Source organism: Dermacentor albipictus, chromosome 10 (assembly GCF_038994185.2).
Source record: "Dermacentor albipictus isolate Rhodes 1998 colony chromosome 10, USDA_Dalb.pri_finalv2, whole genome shotgun sequence".
NCBI classification, from domain to species: domain Eukaryota; kingdom Metazoa; phylum Arthropoda; class Arachnida; order Ixodida; family Ixodidae; genus Dermacentor; species Dermacentor albipictus.
The window spans coordinates 62064965-62085791 of NC_091830.1; the positions used below are offsets into that span (position 1 = coordinate 62064965).

Here is a 20827-nt window from a genome sequence, read left to right on the forward strand (position 1 = left end):
TCGAGTTTCGTATTTGTCAATTGTGCTGCGCCGTTGCCATATTGGTAGGGGGATTGCGATGGGATGGTCAAGCCATGTCGCCGACCCATTGAAGATATGTGGAACTGTTGAAACGAACGATACACTCGATAGGTTTCTGATTAATTCGCGAAAAAGGGAGAGAGGGAAGGGTGGTAAAAACTGCATCGCGATTTCGTTCCGCAATAAACAAAGTTTAGCTGTATTATCCAAGTGTGGCGTTGCGACAGCGCAGTGACCCCAGTCTTATCGCGAGAGCAGGCTTTTAAAAGCCGTAAAAGAGGCAAGAAAGCAAATGGGCGAAGCTACCATGGATTTTGTCTGTGTCTGATCGGGTCTAGCTGGGCGTTCATCGTTAAGAAAAGACTACGATGCCTTTTAAATGAAGCCAAAACCCATTATAGCACGTTTTCTGAAGTTTTTGTGCGTGATAACGGCTAAAATATGATAAAGTTATTTTCGAAGTCCAATTTAGGGCGCAGATGGATGCAGTGTAATATGAATTTTGGGTCTGCATCTTGCGATTTCGCTCTTTGATTCCGTGTGTAAACGTGTTAGTTCACTTTGAAATGTCATATCAGTATGTGGGGAACATTCAAAGCATGCAGTCAAGGTGGTCTTCATGCTGTTCAGCGATCGCTCAAAAAAGAAAAGAGGTAGAGTGAAAGAGGTTGTAGAGAAAGTAGCTCATCAACCAATATCGGAATTGCTGGCTAACTAATCGCGTACAGTTCGTACTACTGCGCTCTTCTCATGTCACGTGGCCGAAAGACCTGCGTCACACTGAAGAGAACGGTCGCGCTCTGCAGCCTGAAATCTTCTATGTCGGGCATATATATATATATTTTTTTTCGTTGCACCGACTGCCTCCCTCTGTCTCCACCGCTCGGCGTGAAACTGGAGCCTAGTGCCCGACCATGGTTTCCTCATTTCCCCCAAACCGTTTCCCCCGCCGCTCCCTTCCTTCCCACTTCTTTTCTTTTTCCTCTTTGGCGCGGTGTTTCCCATTGTCGTTTGCCTAGCTTTCCGCGTTCGAAAATGGGGATGCGGCGACGTCCCCGCCGCACGTGCGTATGGGTCTCTCCGCAGGCGGAAACGACCCGGAAGCAACATCCGGTTCCCGTTCTGGCGCTCTCCGCTAACGGGCGCCTCTTGGTTCTTTTGCGGGAATATACGTGCCGAGTCCACTTCCGTTCCGCCTTCTCTTCACTTACTTCGCTCGACTATTACTCTTGTTGGTGGCGGGGGAACAGGGATATACTCGACCATCAACGTTCGTTCTGGACCTTGTTGAATGGACCGTGTAGGTGTAGCGCGTTGAGGATTTCTGAAATGGGCGCTGCGTGCGCTGAAAGCTGCCTCGGAATTCGCGGGGGTTCCAGTTCAGTGGTCCGGGATGTAGCTTTGGCGGCGCTGTGTAGCTCTGGATCTGTAGCAGCGTTGCTTGTCCCGTTCGCAGCTGAGCACGAAGGGCTTACTTCCGTTCCGAACGTTGTTTTGCGAGGCGCCTGCGTTAGATAAAAACGGACTTCGTTTATGTCTCAAGTAAAAAATATACTTCCCACTGTTAAGGGGAACGGCCAGTTAGTTATCATCGATTACAGCAGTGACATAAAGGTGCGTGGATGATTCTTTCGTGCATAGTGAATCAGGCAGCAGCCTTCTCGATATGACATTGAAGTATATAATTTCGTCACCAGCATGGTTTATTTCACTTTCAAGAACTTGCTACTCGCTTGCGGCATGAAACTTTCAATTTATATTGTCCTGAATGTGATTTCCATGGCGCTGTTACCTCATATTAGAAGATGTGTTAGCTGCATGGTTGTTGAGTCGGAGAAAGACATTTTCGCCGTTATCAGTCCATGGTGTGGTAATCAGTGGATAGGGTTTATCGAGTGTGGCTGCGCTCCGTCAGTGTTGCGACTTGTCCGCTCGAAGCTTTCTCTATAGCAACGCAACAAGCAGCGCGATAAGCAGCGCTTTGTCTTGTGTGCTCTATCTTCTCCGGACTATCGCGCTGAACTCGTACCAAACGAGGCAAAGTTGAGACGCTGCAATAGTTGGGGTCGTGCATGTCAAAAGGGGTAGCTGGCCCGTGCCCGCAACTACGCGAAGGACGTTGAAGGGAGGAACTCCTTCTCATCGAGAACGGGGAGTAGAGGGTTTATTTACAATGTCTACGCGAAGAGTGGAGAACGTTACATATCATCACCCTTGCATGACTTTAGCAAAGCACACCGAGGAACCGGAAAAGTTCGCTTAAACTCCCTCCGTCCTCCCTAGATCCCTATGCCGGGGAAAACTGCCCCCTCCCCCTTCGTCGTCCACTCGGAGCATCCGAAGTCATTGAAGGCGAGGGTTCGCACAATCACTCCCGCACTTTTTTTCACTGAACACGCTGAAAGGAGGGGAGCTTCGTAGACGAGGATTGCGACGCTTGACTTAAGCTGGCGCGTCTTGGTTCCTGGGATGACCCCGCAGTTACCTGGAACGTCTTTCGAACGATCGTGGCTGTTACCGCAGTCCGTGAGGGAACGCCCTAGAACACCCTTTTTCAGTAAGTTTCTTGCTCTCATTGGTCCGCGAAGGCGACAGTGAACCAACAAACAATACTCGATCCGCCAAAGGTGTCTCGTTTTGCTGGCGCCGCAGGTGTGTCCGAAGGGGATTCATTGTTGGCTTCACGAAGCGATTAGTCGCAGTCAGCCGGGAGATCTTCATTTAGTTTGGGCTGTACTTTTGTGGCTGTTACGCTCCTAGCCTTTCCCTCGTGCCCGCGTTCCTTCGTGAGAGGAAATACTTTGCTTTTGTCATGTGATGCGAGATTAGCTGAAGAATCATCTGGGATCTTCGGCTGTGTTGAAGTTGTGGTACATGGGGACATCATGAACGTGTGTGTTTTAATAGAAATGAGAGGGAAAAACCGCGAAAGTACATGCCGTGGACTTCACAGTTGCGCTGTGCAATCTTCCTTTGTATGATTTGCTGCGCTACACAGCGCGCGCCCGTATTCGTCGGTGCCGTTATCTGATAAAAGCCTTATCGACTGCGCTGATGAAAGTTCACCGACTTGATGCGTTACGCGATCTCTTCGTCTTCACTCCCGCGTAGTTGTTTGGTTCTCATACAGCGCGAAGTATGCGCCGCCAACTCGGTTGCGACCGATTCCGCGAGAACCGACAAGTACCGCCTTCGCTTTGGCCACTGCTACGCGTCGAGACTCGGGAGCGATGCCCCAGACACGATGGTTTCGGAGCCGCGGCAAACGCGTCGCACAGTTCACACGCCAGTTCACCTTAGCGATCCCATAGATCATTCGAGCTGACGCCTAGGCTTGCTCCTAATCGTTCAACCTTAGAAAGAGTAGCACGGGGTGCAGACGCGGAGCCCGTTGCACCATCTTGTCAACGGCTCGTCGTGTTTTCAGAGTTTGCGAGGCGAACTGCTAAAGCATAGTTGCCGAGCAATTTGCAAGTACCACTCTCGGTTCGCCTGCGCAAAGCGATACCCTTAACGTCTTAGGTTATCTCGCAAAACCGCAGCAAATTCTGCGACGTAATCTTCTAAGCTCCCGACGCGGCCTGCACCCCACATCCCTCTAGTTGACTCAGGGCTGCGTGTGGTCTGTGCTCGCGTAGTGCCGCGCGCTCCGAGCCAGCAGGGTGTTAGGACCTCCCGGCGGGGCCGCCACTCCATGGTTGCCGTGTGTGTGTGCCCCCCCGCGCAGCAGCCGCCTCTCCCGAGGCCGGCCGCGCTGCCGCACGCAATCCAAGCTTCGGCGGGACCGGAGCCACCAGCAGCAGCAGCATCCTCCGGCTGACGAGCAGCAGCGGCTCCTGCGCCAGTTGTTCGAGACACAGCGGCGCCAAGTGCTCCTGCACAGCCTGGCCCTGCTGAGCCGCGCCGCGCTGGCACCGATGACGCGCGCCGGCGGTGCGACGGGCGCCGCTAACGGCGACGCCGGCGCCAACGGCGTCGCGGCGGCCACCAACGGCGTGGCCACGACGGCGAGCAGCCGACGCCGGCTGGGCAAGCGGCTGCGCGCCAAGGCTGCCCAGCTGGCGAGGGAGACCCTGGGCAGGCAGCTCCTGCAGGGCCTAGTGGCCCGCAGCCTGATCAAGGGCGCTCGGACCCGGGCCGCGGGCGGACTGGCCGCCGGAGCGCCGCTCCCGTGGCTCGCGCTGCTGGTACGGACGCGTTTGAGGACGTTGCCCCCCCTCGTCCCCCACCCCACCCCACGCGCGCATTCCTGGCCTATACAAGGCTACACAAGAGGCCATGCAGTTGGACCTTCGGTCCAACTGCATGGCCTCCTGTATGGCCTTGGCGTGGTGCAGCTGTAGCCCGCTTAACAGCCCAACTGTTCGCGGAAGCTGTCCAGTCAACTCAAAGGATGACGAAAAAGTAGTCAACGCCTTGCAGACGGGGACAACTAAAGAAGGAACTGGATACGCTTTGGAGTTTAATCAGTTCTTCTTTTGTTTGTCCCTGTCCGCAACGTGATGTCTGCCCTTCCCGCGCAAATAACAGGATTAGTGCCAAAAAATGACGGAGACCTGGATCGATGGACAGTGGGAGAACGACTTGCCAGCCTGCTCCCATAAGTGCGCGTGGGCAGCGTTCGGGGCCAACGTTTCGGCGAGGCCAAGTTTCCTTCTTTTCCTGACGTTGATCTCTTGTCCCAACCTTGGCTCCATAGTGAGGTTTGCCTTGTTAGCCAACGCTTGATAAATGAGAACGTGCGGGCGGCCGCGGACACCATGGTTGAGCGTTAAACGTTTCGCTAAGCAACCGAGTTATCGTATTGTCACGCATCGATCGAAGTGTTAGTCACGCGTAACGAAGGCACATTGCCTTTTGCGGTTTCCCCAATGATACCAGAACACGTATCAGAGCATTGAAGTCGGCTTGGCCTGTAACTAGGGCAGATCGTTCTTAGTGTGTCTATATATACTGCCAGTGACAAAGTGCCCCTCGTAGGGACGACGATACGCAGTGCGATAGAGCATCAAAACAGCGTTCGCCTTAAAGAGTGGCGCGCGCCTGTGTCGCCTTCTCGTCTTCGTCCTCGTCAGTTCGCGCTTTTATTCGTTCACTACGAACCTCAGAGAGGATGCTAAGTGTCCGTCTATAGCACTTCAGTCTGTGAGTGTTCGCCGTCGCAGAGCTCTCCTGTAGTAAAGTTTTCTGTGCACTGGCTTATGATGAACACAATTTCCGCTTTGCGCGCGTTCGTTGCTTCCCCGTTTTCGCCTCTCGTCGTCCTTAAGTAAACAGCCCTCCTCCGACGTCACGCACTGGCTCTAGAGAAGCGTCGCAAAGTTGAACAAACGAACGACATAGCTGAGACCTCCGGCCAGACTTCCGCCTTGCAGACAAGGTTCGCTTGCCAAGTTTTTTTTTTTTTTTCTTTTTCGTCCCCGCTGATGAACACGTGGTGTCTTATGCGCGCTTTTATAGAGGTTTCATGAGTCATCCATATAGTGGCGCCTGTCGTGCCCACTTCTCTCGCTTGTGTGGATTCACGGAGGCCGGAACTAAGCCCGTCTTTGCATTCTCGTAGTCACCGCACCTGTAGCGGCGTCCTACTATATCTAGAGAGACAAAGAGAGGGAGAAGCTTCCTTGCATAGGAAGGAGTTTCTTGCATAGCGCCTGAGATAACCCGCAAAAGGCCCCGGATCGGGTTAGCACTCTAACCTTTCGTCATCTATAGTGGGGCCCCAATAAAGGACGGCTGCGTGTTTCATCGCGCTCCACCCATTCTCTCGCTCTAAAGGCTTTGGCAGGCCAAACGGTTCTAAAGTGGCCCGCGAGGTTTATCCCTGGCATCTGGCGCTTCCCGAGGACGCCTACGCCACTCTCATTTGCGTCGCCCTGTCTATTCTTACCTCGTTGGCGTCGGTGCATCATTGCGGTTCCCTCTCTCCTTGTGGTGCCCAGATTGGAGGACTCCCTCCGAACCGACTGCTGCCCCCGCTCTCCCATTTTCTGTTGTTTTAATGCTAGTGGGTGGTTCGTACAACTGCCCCTCGGCTTACGAAGCGGCGCCCTCCAAGCGTCTGTCTCCCGACGCTTGGACGCGGTCACTTAGTGACGAAGACGAATGGATAAAGCAGTCGGCGGGCGGTGGAAGGGTCGGACAACGCCTGGCGATGACCATTATCGCCGCCGCCTATGTGGGCGCAGTGAGACGACCGGGAAAGAGCGGAACGAGGCGCATCGTTCGTGTGATCCGGTTCATTAAGAGGCGGCCCCTGTCTTTCCCGTGTCTCTGACAAATGGGACAGGCCTTCTAGTGTGTAGGCACTTGGATGCCAGTCGCACTCACGACGTCTCTGATTGGTTTCGATTTGCGCGTGCTAAGGCTTGCTGGCCGCTACCGAACCGTTTTTTTTTTTTCTTTTTTGGCGGAGAGCGTTTCGTTTGCCTGTCTTCGAGGTCTCCTCAGACGCGAAAGGCGATGCCCTCGGCCGAAAATTTTGGCACCGGCTTTGCCGCACTATCTAATTCCTCGAAGAGGAAATACATTTTGGAAAGACCGGTTTAAATGGATGCAATACAACGATAAAATGGTTTCCCCAAAGTTGATCACACAAAGTAGTAATAAAAGCGACCCAGTGAGAGACGCCGGCGTGTAGCGTCGGTATTTTGAATGTTCTGGAAACGAACCTTTTATGCGTTGCGTCTTCCGTTCCATCAAAAACCTCTGCGACGAAGAACAGTACTGTACGCCGCGACGTTCGTTTAATCATCTTACAATGCTTCAAGAACAAAACTCATTGTCATTGCAGCGGAAACTCTCTCCACCACTGCATTCACTGAAACTGCCTTTCTATTCTCGACAGAAACGGCAGCCGTCGTGAACTCGGGACAGTTTTCGTAGCCGAAGCATGGGACGCCTGTTTTCGCGAACGCGGAAGCAGGCGTCACGGGCGGCCTGCATTCATTATACATTCAACTTTCGCGAGCTACCCCGTTCTCTTCCGTCGCCAATTTCGTGGCAAAGTGTCAGCGCTCCATGCGCGTCTTATGAAAAATCATCGCGCGTTTCCGGCGAAGCGGTTCTTTCGGAGTACTCTCTTCCCCTCAAAACAACCTTCAGAAAGGCACACTTGTTGTAAGCGTCTCGTCGCAGTTACACTGTTCGCTGCCGCGCAGGTCGTTAAAGGGACGGCGGGAAGTTGTCTTCGCTGAACGCGCACGCCAAAGCAGAAGTTAGCGAAGCGTTGTTGCTAAGGCTGGCTTGCACCGTGTAGCGTTTCCGCATAGCATATGTTCTCTTTTTCTTTACTCACTCAGCGCCGGCCGCCGCTCGCATTCGCTGCAATTTCGCAGTTGTCGCGCCAAGTCAGCACTTCGTAAGGCGCCGCCTCCTTCGTTTCGCTCTCGCCTTCTTTACCCCCTCCCCCTCAGTTCGCCGTTTCGCTAAGTCGCATCGCGTATCGCTGAGCTATGGCGCGTATTCGTGTGCACTCTAATAAAGTGCGCCAACACGAAGACTCGCACAGTGTCCTCTATAGTGCTGTTCAACAAGAGCTTAGGGTAGCGTCGGCGAAGCTACGCTGTCGCAAAGTTCCTTTTTCACGCTTTTGCTATCCTTTATGTGTTAAGCGGGTGCGTTTGCGACATTACAGTACACCTGCCCGCGGCGTGGGCGTTGGTGGCGTCTTGGTCGTTTGTCAAGTGTCCTTCCTGTCCCTGCCTACGCGACGGTGCAGCGAGCGTCGCGCTGGAATGGGCCTTTGCCCGGAACTCTCGCGGAAGCGCCGGTGCGTGCAGGGGTGGGAAAGAGAGAGAGAGAGAGAGAGAGGGCGTTGAGCCTTTGTTTTCTCTCGCCCGCTCTTTGTGCCGGGGCCAAAGACAAAGCCTCACACGCCAAATCCCGGTGGCGTCGAGCTTGCTGCGCCTTTGGTTGCCACCTCGAACCGCTAGGCGGCGCGACTTGCCGGTGACAGGGAGCTAGGCTGCGAGTTCACTCCCTTCTCCCCCGCTCCTGGCTGCTCGCAGCTTTTTGTTTTTCGCCTTCTTCGCCGGAGCTGTCGCGCAAAGGTACAACGTTTTGTTGAAGCTGACGTCTCGAAGGAGAGGAGCAGGGTAGGAGTTTTGAAGACGGGAAGGGGACAGAGAGAGACGGAGGGTTAGAACAGTGCACGTGTGCGTGGCAAACTTTCCGCCTCGCTTGGATGCCAGCAGCAGGTTGCGGGGGTGGGGGGGGGGGTGGGGGGGGGGGCTGTGCTGTCGTGCTCTGTTCAAGACCTGGAGCATATTTTGCCAGCTCTGCGTGCAGACAAACGGCACCGGCTGCTTGCGTGTGCGCACCGTGTACGGTTCGCGTGCAACGTCTCTATGGCCTTATCTGCGTCCTTCTTTGCGTTGTTCTTTTTTCCACGCCCGTCATTCGCCGTGCTTATCAGTTCATTTATTTGCGTCGACGACCTGCAGCTCGTTGGGGGGGCCGTCGCAGGTGTGTTGGTGTACGAGTCAGATCCCCCGAAGTATAAAACCTATATACACAGCGAAGTGGAACGCGAACAGTGACGACGAGCCCATCAGACTCTCGTTGGGTTTCGCCTTTGACGAACTTGCTCGATTGTGGACTGGATTCCTAGGGAAGGGAAGCGTAGCAGGGGGCGGCAGAAAGTTAGGTGGGCTGATGAGGTTAAGAAGTTTGCAGGGACGACATGGCCACAATTAGTACATGACTGGGCTTGTTGGAGAAGTATGGGAGAGGCCTTTGCCCTGCAGTGGGCGTAACCAGGCTGATGATGATGATGCTGATGAACTTGCTCGGTAACCGTTCCGCTCGCGGGGCGCACGATTTGCGACTGCTCTTGCGAGGCTGCAGGTCGACCGCAGCCAACGACAACCTCCTCGTATGCTCTCTCTCCGTCATTCGTGCCACCCCTTGCGTTTGCTGTCTCGCCGCACTTTTTATACGGGTAGAGGGGACCGCATTTTCGACCACCAGTGCGTAAATCTTTCATAGTCTGCGTAAATATATCTGTTTGTTTGGGGTACATGCATGATCACTTTCGCTGCGACTACGGAGCAGAGCGTCCGCTCAGAGCGTCCCTACAGAAGAAACTGTCTCATTTCTTTTTTTAATGAGCGGTCAACATCCTGAGCGAATCGTCTTTATGGCCATTTTTTTTTTACTTTTGGTCTTTGGTCGCAGCATTATAAAAATGGATGGGTATACATTTAATGGGGGCGCTAGGCTAACGTTTAGGACAGTGGCCCTTATCGCTTACACAAATAAGCGAGGAAGTGCATCGTTATTAAGGGGACCGTGTTCTGAGTTTCTATCGTTGACTCGGCCGTCTAGAACGTTTCCTTTACCGAGCACGGAAGGCGCGCAAGAAGGAGATAGAACAAGAACACGAGAGTGGAGAGTAACGGCAGGGCACGGCGTGTGTCCCGGAAATGGTGCTCCGCGTTTCCCTCGAGGATCCCGACCGCCCCCACCTCCCTACGCTCTCCCTTTTCTTTTCCCCACTTCTCGTATACTTTTCCTCGCGTTTGCATGGGCGCGCTTTAAATTTCACGCCCGGAACTCGTTCCCACCTAGGAGGATACATCCTTGGTTCCCACATACGACTGCGGCGACGGAGTCGCGATCCTCTGCCTCCCAAGTGCTTTTCCCGTTTTCCGTACGTTTCCTCCTTTCCCTTTCGCTCCCTCCGTCGTCGGCGCCCGTCTCTTAAAAACTCCCTTAAAACCACTTTCCTGTTGTCTCTCCCCCTTGGGCGCCGCGACCGGGATTCCCCCCACTTCCCGCGGCCTATCTCTTCGCGGGCCCCGCGAGACGCTTTTAATCGAGTTTGCGTGTCGAGCCTCGGAACGGAGGTTCCTGGGCCTCAGCTCTCCCCGGCCTAAGCCTTATCTGGCCCAGCCTGCAGTGTGGCCATATTAGGGCACATTTAGCCAGGTCTAGAGCATTGTCGGCTTCTCTAGTGGCAGAAGATGTGCGTTATTAGCGGATTGAAAGCCGACTTCTTGGCTGATGTTCGCGCAAGTTATCCTTTCGCGTGTTTTCTGCTGACCGCGCAGAAGTATTTTGCGGGCCTTAGCGAATTTTGCATATTTTTCGGTCGCATGCCTTTGTATGTAGAAGTGGTAGCTCGTGCGCGAGTGTTTATTTTTTCTATTTACAACAAAAAAAACGCACATAAGCTGATATTATGCAGGAAGGACACGCGGCGCTCCTGCCGTGCTTAGTTGGTTTCGCTTTTGGGCCGTCTTCCAAGGTGAATCCATTAAGAATATTCCAGCGTGTAATCGTAATATCGTCTCCTTACCCGGTCTTCTTTTTTCTATCATCTTCTTCTCTCGGAAATCCTGTGATGCCATCGGCATACGGCGTCGCATTTGTGTGTGCATGTGTGGCTCAGCCGGTACTTAATCGCGTATATTTCAAATATACTTACCCACTTATATTTTCAAATATAAGAAAAAGATTTATGTCATGAGGTTCATCGCTTCCCCACGCTGCCAACTTCCGTGTCGGATGCCCCGAAGAATTTTTTTTTTTCCCGCGCTTCAGTTGATTACGTAAAGACATGTCGGTGTTCCGAGATATACCCTCGCGAAGATGAATGCCGCTATACCTTAATTCGCAGTCGCGCGCGTAAGGCGGGACTGGAGTTGGGATCTTGACGCCAGAGGCTTGCCCCGGCCCTCATTTCCGTGTCGCGAAGTCTAGCTCCGTTAATTCGAGGTTTCCATCCGGAACTTCCGACATAAACATGTTGGTGTTGTCCTGCAGTTTCTTATTCGGCACTAATAGACAGTTATAGTATAGCGTACGCAGCAATAGCGTACGCTAAGCAGCGCACGTTTGTTACAGCTTTAGTTGCCCTGCGAGATGTCCGGATCTCAGAGGCCGTACGCCGCCGTTGAGGCTATCTCCCGACTGTAGCGATAGCTGGAGCTGACATCTCGAATGTTTCTTTCGTTAGGCTTCGACTCGTTCGAATAGGTGGAGCTGACATCTCGAATGTTTCTTTCGTTAGGCTTCGACTCGTTCGAAACGAGAAGCGATCTCGAAAACTCTGCAAGGCTATCCATAATACCTCTACTCCGACTGCAGCAGCGCATGTGGCGGCTACGCGCGCTCGCGCGGCCATATTTTGAGAGCGGTCTGCGTTGGGGGCAGAGTCTAGGTGCGTCGGCGGCTCGTAGCATTGTGCGCGCTCTGTGTTCTCGGCGCTTACTTCGCGTAGAAGCGATGGACAGCACGAAGGTCACTTCGTTCGCTGTTGCCGCCGTGTTACCTCACGTCAGCGTTTTGACAGCGAGTGTCCGCGGTCATCGAGTGTGATGTGTTCATGTTTGCACGTGAGCGCTGACACCGTGCTTGTTAATTTAGTTAGCAAGCGAATGTTTACAAGATGATCCGGCCGATAAATGTACTATTCTTACTGCGCATGACTGTCGGTGAATTCGCTATCGCAGTGGATGCTTCGCCTTTCGGGCGGAACTGCTGCTTTTTTTTTCTTGTAACTCCAACATAGTGGCAAATTAGTGAACTATGAAAAGTGCAGCATTGTCTAAGATTTAAATTTGCTGTAATGTTTTCTTTAAAGCTCCGGTGTAATATATTTAACGCCTAAAATGCTTAACCTAGCGCAATATGAAAACATTTCGATATACTCTAAAGGTCAAATGGGTGTCATCCATCTTGGCGATACTGCTAATAAAAACGAGGTTCAGATCCGCTTGCTTGAAACGCCATATGTGAAGCCTTGAGCCCTGTGAAGTGAGGCAGCCACTGTCGTGTGCCTCGCTTCTCCTAAGCGTCGTGTGCTTCTCAGACGGCGTATGTATATTAACGCAGGGATGTCAGATGGTGTTGCGTTTCTATATCCTAGCGGTAAGAAGCGGTCGTCGCACGCTCTGAAGATTGGCGCATGCGTGGTAGAAACGAAGGACTGCACGAAATTGAAGAACTGCGCCGAGAAAAGCAGCTCTGCTCCCGGATCCGGCCCCCCTTGCTCCTGACGTTGAAAAACAGCGGTCCGTCGCATTCAGCCGGACGCGACCGGTCCATTTCCGCCGGGACACTAGTTCGCTCGCTTTTCTTCGCGGAGATCTATAGGGTCGATCTCGGAAGCCCCTCGCCCTCTCTCTCTATCCCTCTCTGCCGTCTTCTGACACATTATTTTACGCTCTCGCGTTTGTTGGGTTACTTTCTTTTTTGTGACATTCGTTCGGCGTGTGGGCGGGCCACCGACGTTGGATCGAAAGCGGGCTCAAGTTGAGGAACTCCCACTGGCCGCGGCTTGGCTATATACTCCGGCTCCGCTTGGCTGACGTTGCACTTCGCGTTCTCTCGGGGAGAGCCGCAAATTGCCCGCCCGCGAACCGCCTGTGTGAACCGCTGGAATGGACCGGCGCGGTTAGGTTCGCGCGGGGATGCACTGTGTGGCGGGCTTCATTCACACAGGGATTCGAGTTCTCTCTCCGTTCTTTTCCTCTTTTTTCCCCCCGTTTCGCCCCGTTCTCGTTCCCGCTGTCGGATATATCCGCGTCAGTATGACAGCCTTCTTTGCGAGAAGTTAATGACCCATTTCGGGGGACGCCCGCAGTGGCGCATTTCGCTCGCCACTGTATACGTCGCCACCGGGTCGTTTATCTCGCCGTTACGATGGCGAACTCCGGCAATCCTACGCGCCGCTCTCGGTGGCGTTTACGTAACGTCTCCCCATAGGCAGGAAACGCTCCTGGAAGGCGAAAGCAAACTTCCGACGCGTCCATATTCGCTGGCGATGATTGACTGCGTCACCGACGGCGCGAGCTTTCCGTTCAACGGAGAGCTGCGGCAACTTGTAGGCGCTAACCGTAGTGGGAACGAATCCAGGCGCCACTCTTAGCTTCGTTCCTTCCATGTGTCCGAGTTTGCACGCCTGCATTAAAGGTGTGGTGTAATCATATGGAATTAGGTATGCATGGGGCACACAGGAATTATTATTATTATTTTTTTTTGCTTGGGCGGGTTGTACTGTCGTAGTGTCCAAAAGTATGGCTAGCTGACGCGACATTTGACTGCGCATACCCTCTCCCACTGGTGCGGCATTCATCGCTTCGCACTGGGGAGGCGCTTCCCTCGCGCCTCCCCAGCGGAGGCCTAGGCCTCCGGCAAATGTAGCCTCCTATATAGTCGCTTATAAATGTGGGTCCCGACAGGTGTGACTCCCGGAAGAATAGAACGAAGCGAGAATGAAAAAAAAAGAAAGACTATTTTCTTGGCATTCGTAGTGGCGGACAGATAGGAGGCTATATAGGAAACCGCGTTTCGGTCGGGCTCAGGCCACGGTGTTGGTGCGGGAGGGAGGGAGGGAGGAGGTCGACAGGGGGAAGAGCGAAATACGGTTCCCGGTTGATCCAGCGCGCGGGCTTCGCCGCCGACGTGGTGGGGACGAGGGCGAGACGTCTTCCCTTCTTCTATACGTCTCGGCTCGGCTCGGCTCGGCTCTGGCTTCGGGACTTTGTCTTCCCCGCGATTGCCTCGCGACAGCGCTACCAATCACGTCAGGCTCTGCGCGGACCTAACCGCGTCCGCTGCGGGGGAAAGGCGGAAGGGGATCCGAGAAGTGGCGGAGATCGGAAGGAAAGAAAAGAAATACAAGTGCACGCAGGCTAAGGAATCAATCGTGTCCTCGCATCTTTCTTTTCTTTCATTTTCATCACTGTATTCTTCTGTTCGGTTGCGTAGATTTCTTTTGCTTCAGTACAGTTTTTGTTCTGTTTTTCGCGAACCTCCTCATCCGACACTCGACAGAAGGAAATGATGGCTTCATTTAAGGACGCGAAACGTAGCGTCGGGCCTGAAACACAAGCCGTAAGCAAGACAAGCTAAACTCTTCAAAAGCATTTAAAAAATAAAAAAAGAAACTTGTATGTTGTGTCGTCTGGCCTCTTCCTGTTCGACTTGGATTTCTTCGTCTGCCTGCTTCGACGTTGCGTCCTTACTTTTCTGCCTTTCTTACGGCTTTATTACGGTCGTATTGTTTTCCGTCTTATTCGTCTTTTCATTTGGCGACGTCCCGTAATGTCTGGTACGACGCCGTTCCCGAGCGAAGACGGAAGAACTAAAGGAAGTACAAATCGCGAGCGCGAAAACAACCAGCCAAGGCAAGGAAACGCAAAGCGAGGTAGCTACAGTTTCAATCTTCTTGTCAGCGTCGTCTGCTCCTCGGATTGTTTCGCTTCTGTGTCCTTTGTTCGTCTGTCGGTCGTCTGGTCCCCCCAACTGTTTCTCAGCGTGCTCTATCCCTGTAAGTCGGCTCTTGATTGCGACGCTTTGGTGGGGCAAAAAAAAAAAAAAGAGGTTAGGCGAGCCACGCACTGTCACCAGTAGCGATTGAAGCGTTGTGGTCTTCAATCTACTTCGCCTCTCGGTTTCTTCTCATTTTTTCCCCCTGCAGGCTATGATTATGAAAAAAAGTAATAACAAAGAGATACTACTCGCTTTTCGTCGTATAGTGATCTGGCATTTACTTTCGTGTTAGTCGCGGATAGCCAAAGTTGTTGCGTTCGTAAGTTCGATCGTCTCGAGTGCCATCGTGAAACTCGCAAACCCATCGTGAAACTGTTACTTTCTGGCTCATTCCCCTAAAACGGCGATCGTCGCTTCAGACGGTGAGGAACCTGATCGCATGGCCGGGCGCACGCCTCAAATCGTGCATGTCGTTCGGGGTGGTTTCTTCTGGGGGGTGATTCGGTGGCGCGTTTAACCATTCGATTCTCGGACGCGCCAGTCAAAATGAAACGCGCAGAAAGGAAAATGGATAAAGGCGAGCGCTTCTGTTTCGTCGTCCGTGTCTTCTTTCTTTTTGTACTGCGCAATAGGGAAGTGTTCCACGGAACAGTTCCCGCGTAAAACTTTTCTAAAGCTGTTGTCGATGCCCTAGCGTAACGCAGCTTCAATCGTCTTCACGGGAAGGCTAAAAGAGATATTATAGGATGAAGTTTAGTCGAAACTTTTTATGCCTTGCATATTGCAATCACTAAGTTCAGCCCTTGGGCGCGGCCGGGCAGCCACCATTGAGGGTATGAGCCATTGTTCATTGCTGCGCGTCTCATATGTGGGTCTATTCTCTTTTAAGTTTGCTATGTTTGTTATTAAGTTGCTTCTATTTTTATGCGTTGCATATTGCAATCACTCAGTTCAGCCCTTGGGCGCGGCCGGGCAGTGTAGGGGTTGGAGGACGGACTCCGGGATGAAAACCCAAACTTGGGAGGGTTTATTCTACATTATGTACAGGGAGGTGAAGTAACAGTTGCACAGTCATTACGGGCCGGCAGCAACTCGGACGCTGCGGCCCGCGGCAAGAAGTTCGAGAGAGGTGAATCAGGGAATCAGGGCATATCCCAGAATGCTCAGGTCTCTCTGGAAGGCTTCTTATAAACCCTTCGAGCACTGTAAGTCACGTCATGTTTGACCAATGGGAGAGTCTGCTCCGATGACGCCACTTTCAGCCAATGGTAGGCGCCCGTGTCGCGGTGTCACACCTGGCGGCTCTCTGCGGTCTTGCCTCGCAGACTGGCAATGCACTTCTAACGAGGAGAAGGGGAGGGCTGCTCATGCTCCATTGTCCGAGGCCCACCTGCTAATCCCGGCGGCGCACGAACTTGTTGGCACGTGAACTTGTTGCCTTAAACTTGTTTGCTCGGCCGCTCCTCTGGAATGTGCTTTCCTGCTTCGGCATTCCTCAATTAGCTGTGCTGCGACTCGAAGTGGTTTGGGGAACTCGAAGTAATCGCAGGAAACAGCTCCATATCTAACAGCAGCCACCATTGACCTAGCGCAACCACGTGACGTGACGTCATGACAGCCGGAGGAAAAGCTGGGCCCCAACTCGCGCAATATGCAACGCATTCTTGGCTTAACCAAGCTAAGCCTGGCCATTTTTTTTCTCTCTTTTGCAGGAGGAGGAGGAGGGACATGTTGCTTTTCCGTCTTTCGTGCTACTTTGAGATTGCGGAGCGTTAGTGCGTTCCTGCGCAAGGCATTGGGGGGCCGAAATGGCTGGGCAGTTACCTTCGCGTCGTTCCTCGTCGCTATTCCTACGTTTCCCACCGCCGCGGAGGAGCCGTTCCGCCTGCCGACGCCGTCTATATGTAACCGCCACGTGTGTCGGGTGCGCGGCGCCCAGAAGAGGGACGTCGCATCTCTGTTGCTAAAGTAGGCTTACGCGCTCTCCCGCTCTGACGGCGGTGGTGGCCCGCGGCGTCGGTGTTTATTTCGCTGCCTATCGGGCGACCCAGGTACGATGAAAAACGATGTTTGGCGTGGCCCCGAGGCCCGGCGCGTCGTAAAGACGCCTGACGTACGGGGGGCCCCCTGTCGAGCGAAGGCATTCGCTCTCGCGAGGTTGGCCCGGCGGGCCGTACGGAGGGTCGGCGTTGGCCGTGCGATGCGACGACGACGTCGGCGAAGGGGATAACGGTGAATCATGGCGGGATTAATGGACGCGGCCGATAGTGCCCGAAGGGGGTGGGGGAGGGAGGGGGATGGGTCCGTTGCCCGACCGACCGACCGTCCTTCTCGGCGCCTTCGAAGACGCGCAAACAAGTCGCTGTCGTGATGTGATGAGCACATAACCGCGAGGCCGGGCCCCGAAAATTTCGGCCTGTCTTGCCGTGTTGCCGAGGCGGTGTGTGTGGGGCTCGTTATCTTGTTCCGGTCTTCATCTTTTTTTTTTTGCTTTGTTTTTCTTGTAGCAGTTTTGGTGGGCCATGTAGTTGGTTGAGCGTTTCACCGAGGCAGTAATTCCGGCTGGTTGATCGGTCATACTAGAAAGCTGAGTACAGCGCTACAATTTAGGAACAACATGCGACGCTGTGCGTTATGTCTTATTTTAGTGGTACGCAATTTCCCAGCGTGGCTAAGCATCAAAGCGGCTGCAGAGCGGCAGGACAAACAGGGACACAAGAACCAGACAGGGTCAGGTAATTACGCTATATATGCGGTGATGTGTATCTTTTATGTTATTGTGCTGTTGTCTCTACTGTGACGCTACGTAAAGGTTTTTTTTTTTTTGTTTGTCGCTGCTTCATGCCATTTTCATAACTATCCGGGCCTGACATTCGAGCTGCCATGGTTTGATTGCTCAGTGGCGATGACGTTCTGCTGCTGAAACACGTGACCGCAGGTTCGAATCACGATGGGGGTAGAAAGCAAGAAGCGCGCTTATGCTTTGAAATTTAGGTGCGCGTTTACAAGCCCCTCCACCCCCCCCCCCCCAAAAAAAAAATAAGGGCTGTATTTATCGGAAGCCTTCATTCGCGGCCGCTGTCACATGCTGGCGCATTGTGTCTTTGACGCGTGGAATATCAGTCATTCGACAGATCGAACGGTCCTCACGTGCGTGCTCAGATCACTACACCATGGTGTCGCTAACTTACACCTAAATCTTAAGTACACCGTAAAATAATTTACACCCTTAAAAGTGAAAAAAGGTGTAAATGTGTCAATAACTCGCACCCTTCGGGTGTTATCTATATAATGGACACCCTAAGGGTGTGAGTTATAGACAGATTTACACCCTTTTTCACTTTTTAGGGTGCAAAATATATTAGTGTACACGGGTGATATCCTTTTATTTTTTTTCCTTTCTTTTTAATGTCGGCCTCATCGAAACTGCTGCTGAGGTCCACTGCCTCTGCGCAGAATTAAAACGCCTTAACCACTGAACTGTCGCGGCGGGTGGACGTTGTGCCATGCCTTTGGGAAATGTCGGGGTCGTGTTGAAATTTCAGCGCAACATTTTTAAGCTGAGCTTCTCTCTCTTTTCTCTTTTTTTCCAAGACTAATATCGCGGTGTTTGCTTGGCCGAGTCATTTCTGAATGGACGTTACCGGTCGTGCGCCCGGGTGTACTACATTAGCGGAGCTTTGATTTTTTGCATGCGCTATCCGTGTTGAGGGTGTTTACGAGTGAGGCAAGCTGTTGAGCGTGTACGATATTTCCAAAGCTCTCTAAATGACGACGTCCGCATTCGGAACCCAGGACGGTGGTTAAATAGCGCGCGTTTGTGGAGTTGTCTTTGTATAACTGGCAGGCTCAATACTGCGAAGGAGCACAAAACATGCGCATAAACTGGATACACTGTACCAAGGCGAAACCCTTTCGATCGGAGATCAGCTCCTGTGCTATATCGAGGGTGCCCTTGTCTAGACAGTATGTGCCCTTAGCAAACATCTATGCAGCGTGTACTTTAATTTGCAAGGCCCTGGGGAAAAAAAAGAAAATGTCAGGCTTTGATGTTTCGCGTCGTCTCATTTTCGTACATCGCGCCGCATTGAATTCCGGGCAACAGAAAAAGGGACTCTTTCTTTCCTTTCTTTAATTTTTTTTTATTCACGTTTAGGTACGGGGAGCCAACCTCAGTTTTTCTTTTTTTTTTAATAACCGTGGTAGGGCATTGTTTTTTCTCTTGACGACAGGGATCAAAGCTTCGATCTTTATAATGGAGCTCTATCAACGTTTTGAAGGGTAATATCGACCGCCTAGATGGCCTCATTGTTGGGTCTAGCTAATGCATTGAGCAATCAGAAAAAGATGTAAAATGACTTGACAGCGCAGTCAACGCTTATAATTTTGTTTCCCCCTTTGAAGCATATTTACTCTGCGCGATGTAAAGAGCGCGTAATGGAAAACCTTCTTTCGGAGTTTGTAATCCGCGGTCGCAAAAACGTGGGACCACGGCCAAAGCGATGAATAGCCAGGAAGCTGTAGCGCGCACTCTTCCATTAGCCCTCAACCGGCCACAAATTGACTCGCCGTGCTCATCAACTTCGCTCGCTCTTCGCGTCACCGTCAATATGCCGCTGTCGGGAGCACGAGGCAAACATGCCGAGATCACATGACACCCCTTCCCCCCTCCTCCTCATCCCTCCAGCCTTCTTTTGCGCAAAAACTTCTTGTGGCAAGATTACTTTTTGTATGGGCAAGAGAACTCTTATTGTATTGCGTCTCCAGTGCGCATCCGCATATTGGACAACGTGTATATAGTATCTCATTGTACCATATCATAATCATCCGCCACCTACCTTTCCCTGTATTTCCCACTTCCCCATTCCCCAGTGAGGAGTAGCAGGCTATAGACATGCTCTCCAGGCCAACCTCTCCTCCTTTCTCTCCATCAAAATCTACTCCTCCTCCTTTTCCACAGTAATGCAGTGCGTGCTATGGTATCAAAGGCTGTACATCAGTATGCTGTCTTTGTCGTGTTCTCGCAGTACGAAAATATGCAAATTGCGTGGCGTATAGTGTCCACTCCGCACTTACGAGCGTAGAGTACGGCGCTGCATACGCTCGGGCGGCTGTGGAGTTGTTTGCCTTAATCCATTGTCGCGTACATTCCGCATAGCGGAAAGCTTGCCGCTGTGTGGTATGCGACCGCGCCTTCGCAGAAGACGCAGCACGTGTCCGCTCAGGAATACGAACGCCGGGAGTGGAATAAGCGGCTTCTTAACCGTGCAAGTTAGTGGTCGCATGCACGAACCGGGTGGGACCAAGATGAAACTGCCGCTGCTCGTACATCGCGGAAAATAACTGTAAAAAAGAAAATCCTGATGACGCCTATCCTGACAGCGAACGTAATCGTTTGCTTTATTTTAGGCTAATCGCCGTAACCAACAAGAAGGAAAGCTGCCGGGTAGGTTGGTGTGGGGTGCGATGGAGTGCGAAGCAGTGTACAAAGCATGGTTTCGGGAGCAGCGGAAGTTGCCGCGCGTCCACCATCGGCCAGTCGGCCGAAAGACACCGAGCCGGAAGGGCACGTCCGGAAGCGGTAAAATGGGCACCAACGAACGACGGATCGGACGACATCGTGGGCGCGTTCATCAAGCAAGTGCCTGCCGATTGGACTTTTTTTTCTGCCTGCTTACGCAGTTTCTTGTTTCTGTTCCGTGTATTGGCCAAGCGGCAACAGGAGACTGCGCTTGGCCCGGTGCGGCTGTGTTGTTGTTTGCGTCAGAGAGAGAGAAAATGATAAAAGGAAGGTAGGGAGGTTAACCAGGACTGAGCCCGGTTGGCTACCCTACACTGGGGAAAGGGAAAGGGGGACGGAAAGATGAAAAGAAGAGAAAGTCCACTGGAGATATCAGTCGGTCACTCAGTCCGAATCACAGGCGCTCACTCAATCCGGTCGCTTTCAAATACCGCAGCAGCGCTTTTGTGGCCTTTTGTAGCTGCGATATGCGAGGCCAAGGTCCCAAGATCTTCTTCAAGGTGAACGGCTTCCCATCCAGCTGATTGAGAGCTGTGCAGAGGTCTTGCCTTTCGTTTTCATAAGATGGGCAGTAGCACAGTAGGTGTTCTATGGTTTCCTCGACACCACAGGCATTGCACTCGGCGCTATCAGCCATTCCAATCAGAAATGCATAAGCATTTGTGAATGCGACTCCCAAACGTAAGCGGCACAGCACTGTTTCCTCATTTCGCGGAAGACCTGGTAACAGCCGCAGTTGCATAGAGGGATCGAGGGAATGCAAGCGATGGTGAGTGAATTCAGATGTGTGCCACTTCTCCAATGTCAAAGAGTGCGCTAGCTTGCCTAAGTGTTGGGCTGCGTCGGTCCGCGATAAAGGTATTGAAACAAGGGTTGCTCCTTCGTGTGCTTTTCTAGCAGCTTCGTCAGCGAGTTTGCGTCAGAATGTTTTCGTCTCTCGTTGTGCTTGTTGGACACCGCCCCAACAAACGGGTAACGTCGTGCCCTGTCATTGGTTGGATCTACAGTGTCCTCCGCTTACACGGTTGCACCGAAGACAGTTGAGGCACGAGGGGAAGCGTAGTT

General features: G+C 52.6%; 1 protein-coding gene across 17 annotated transcripts in view; it reads left to right on the forward strand.

Annotated features, from left to right (window-relative positions):
• The window catches only part of LOC135917624 (CUGBP Elav-like family member 2), a 562919-nt gene that overhangs the window by 329293 nt on the left and 212799 nt on the right, over positions 1-20827 (forward strand). For 10 of the 17 annotated variants that reach the window (XM_065451179.1, XM_065451178.1, XM_065451180.1 and 7 more), the window contains exon 2: positions 3749-4208. The exons of 6 other annotated variants lie outside the window; for them this stretch is intronic. In XM_065451179.1, coding sequence (XP_065307251.1) covers positions 3749-4208 — 460 coding nt within the window. The remainder of the gene's footprint in view (positions 1-3748; positions 4209-20827) is intronic. One more of the 17 variants, XM_065451181.1, reaches the window with a different exon arrangement.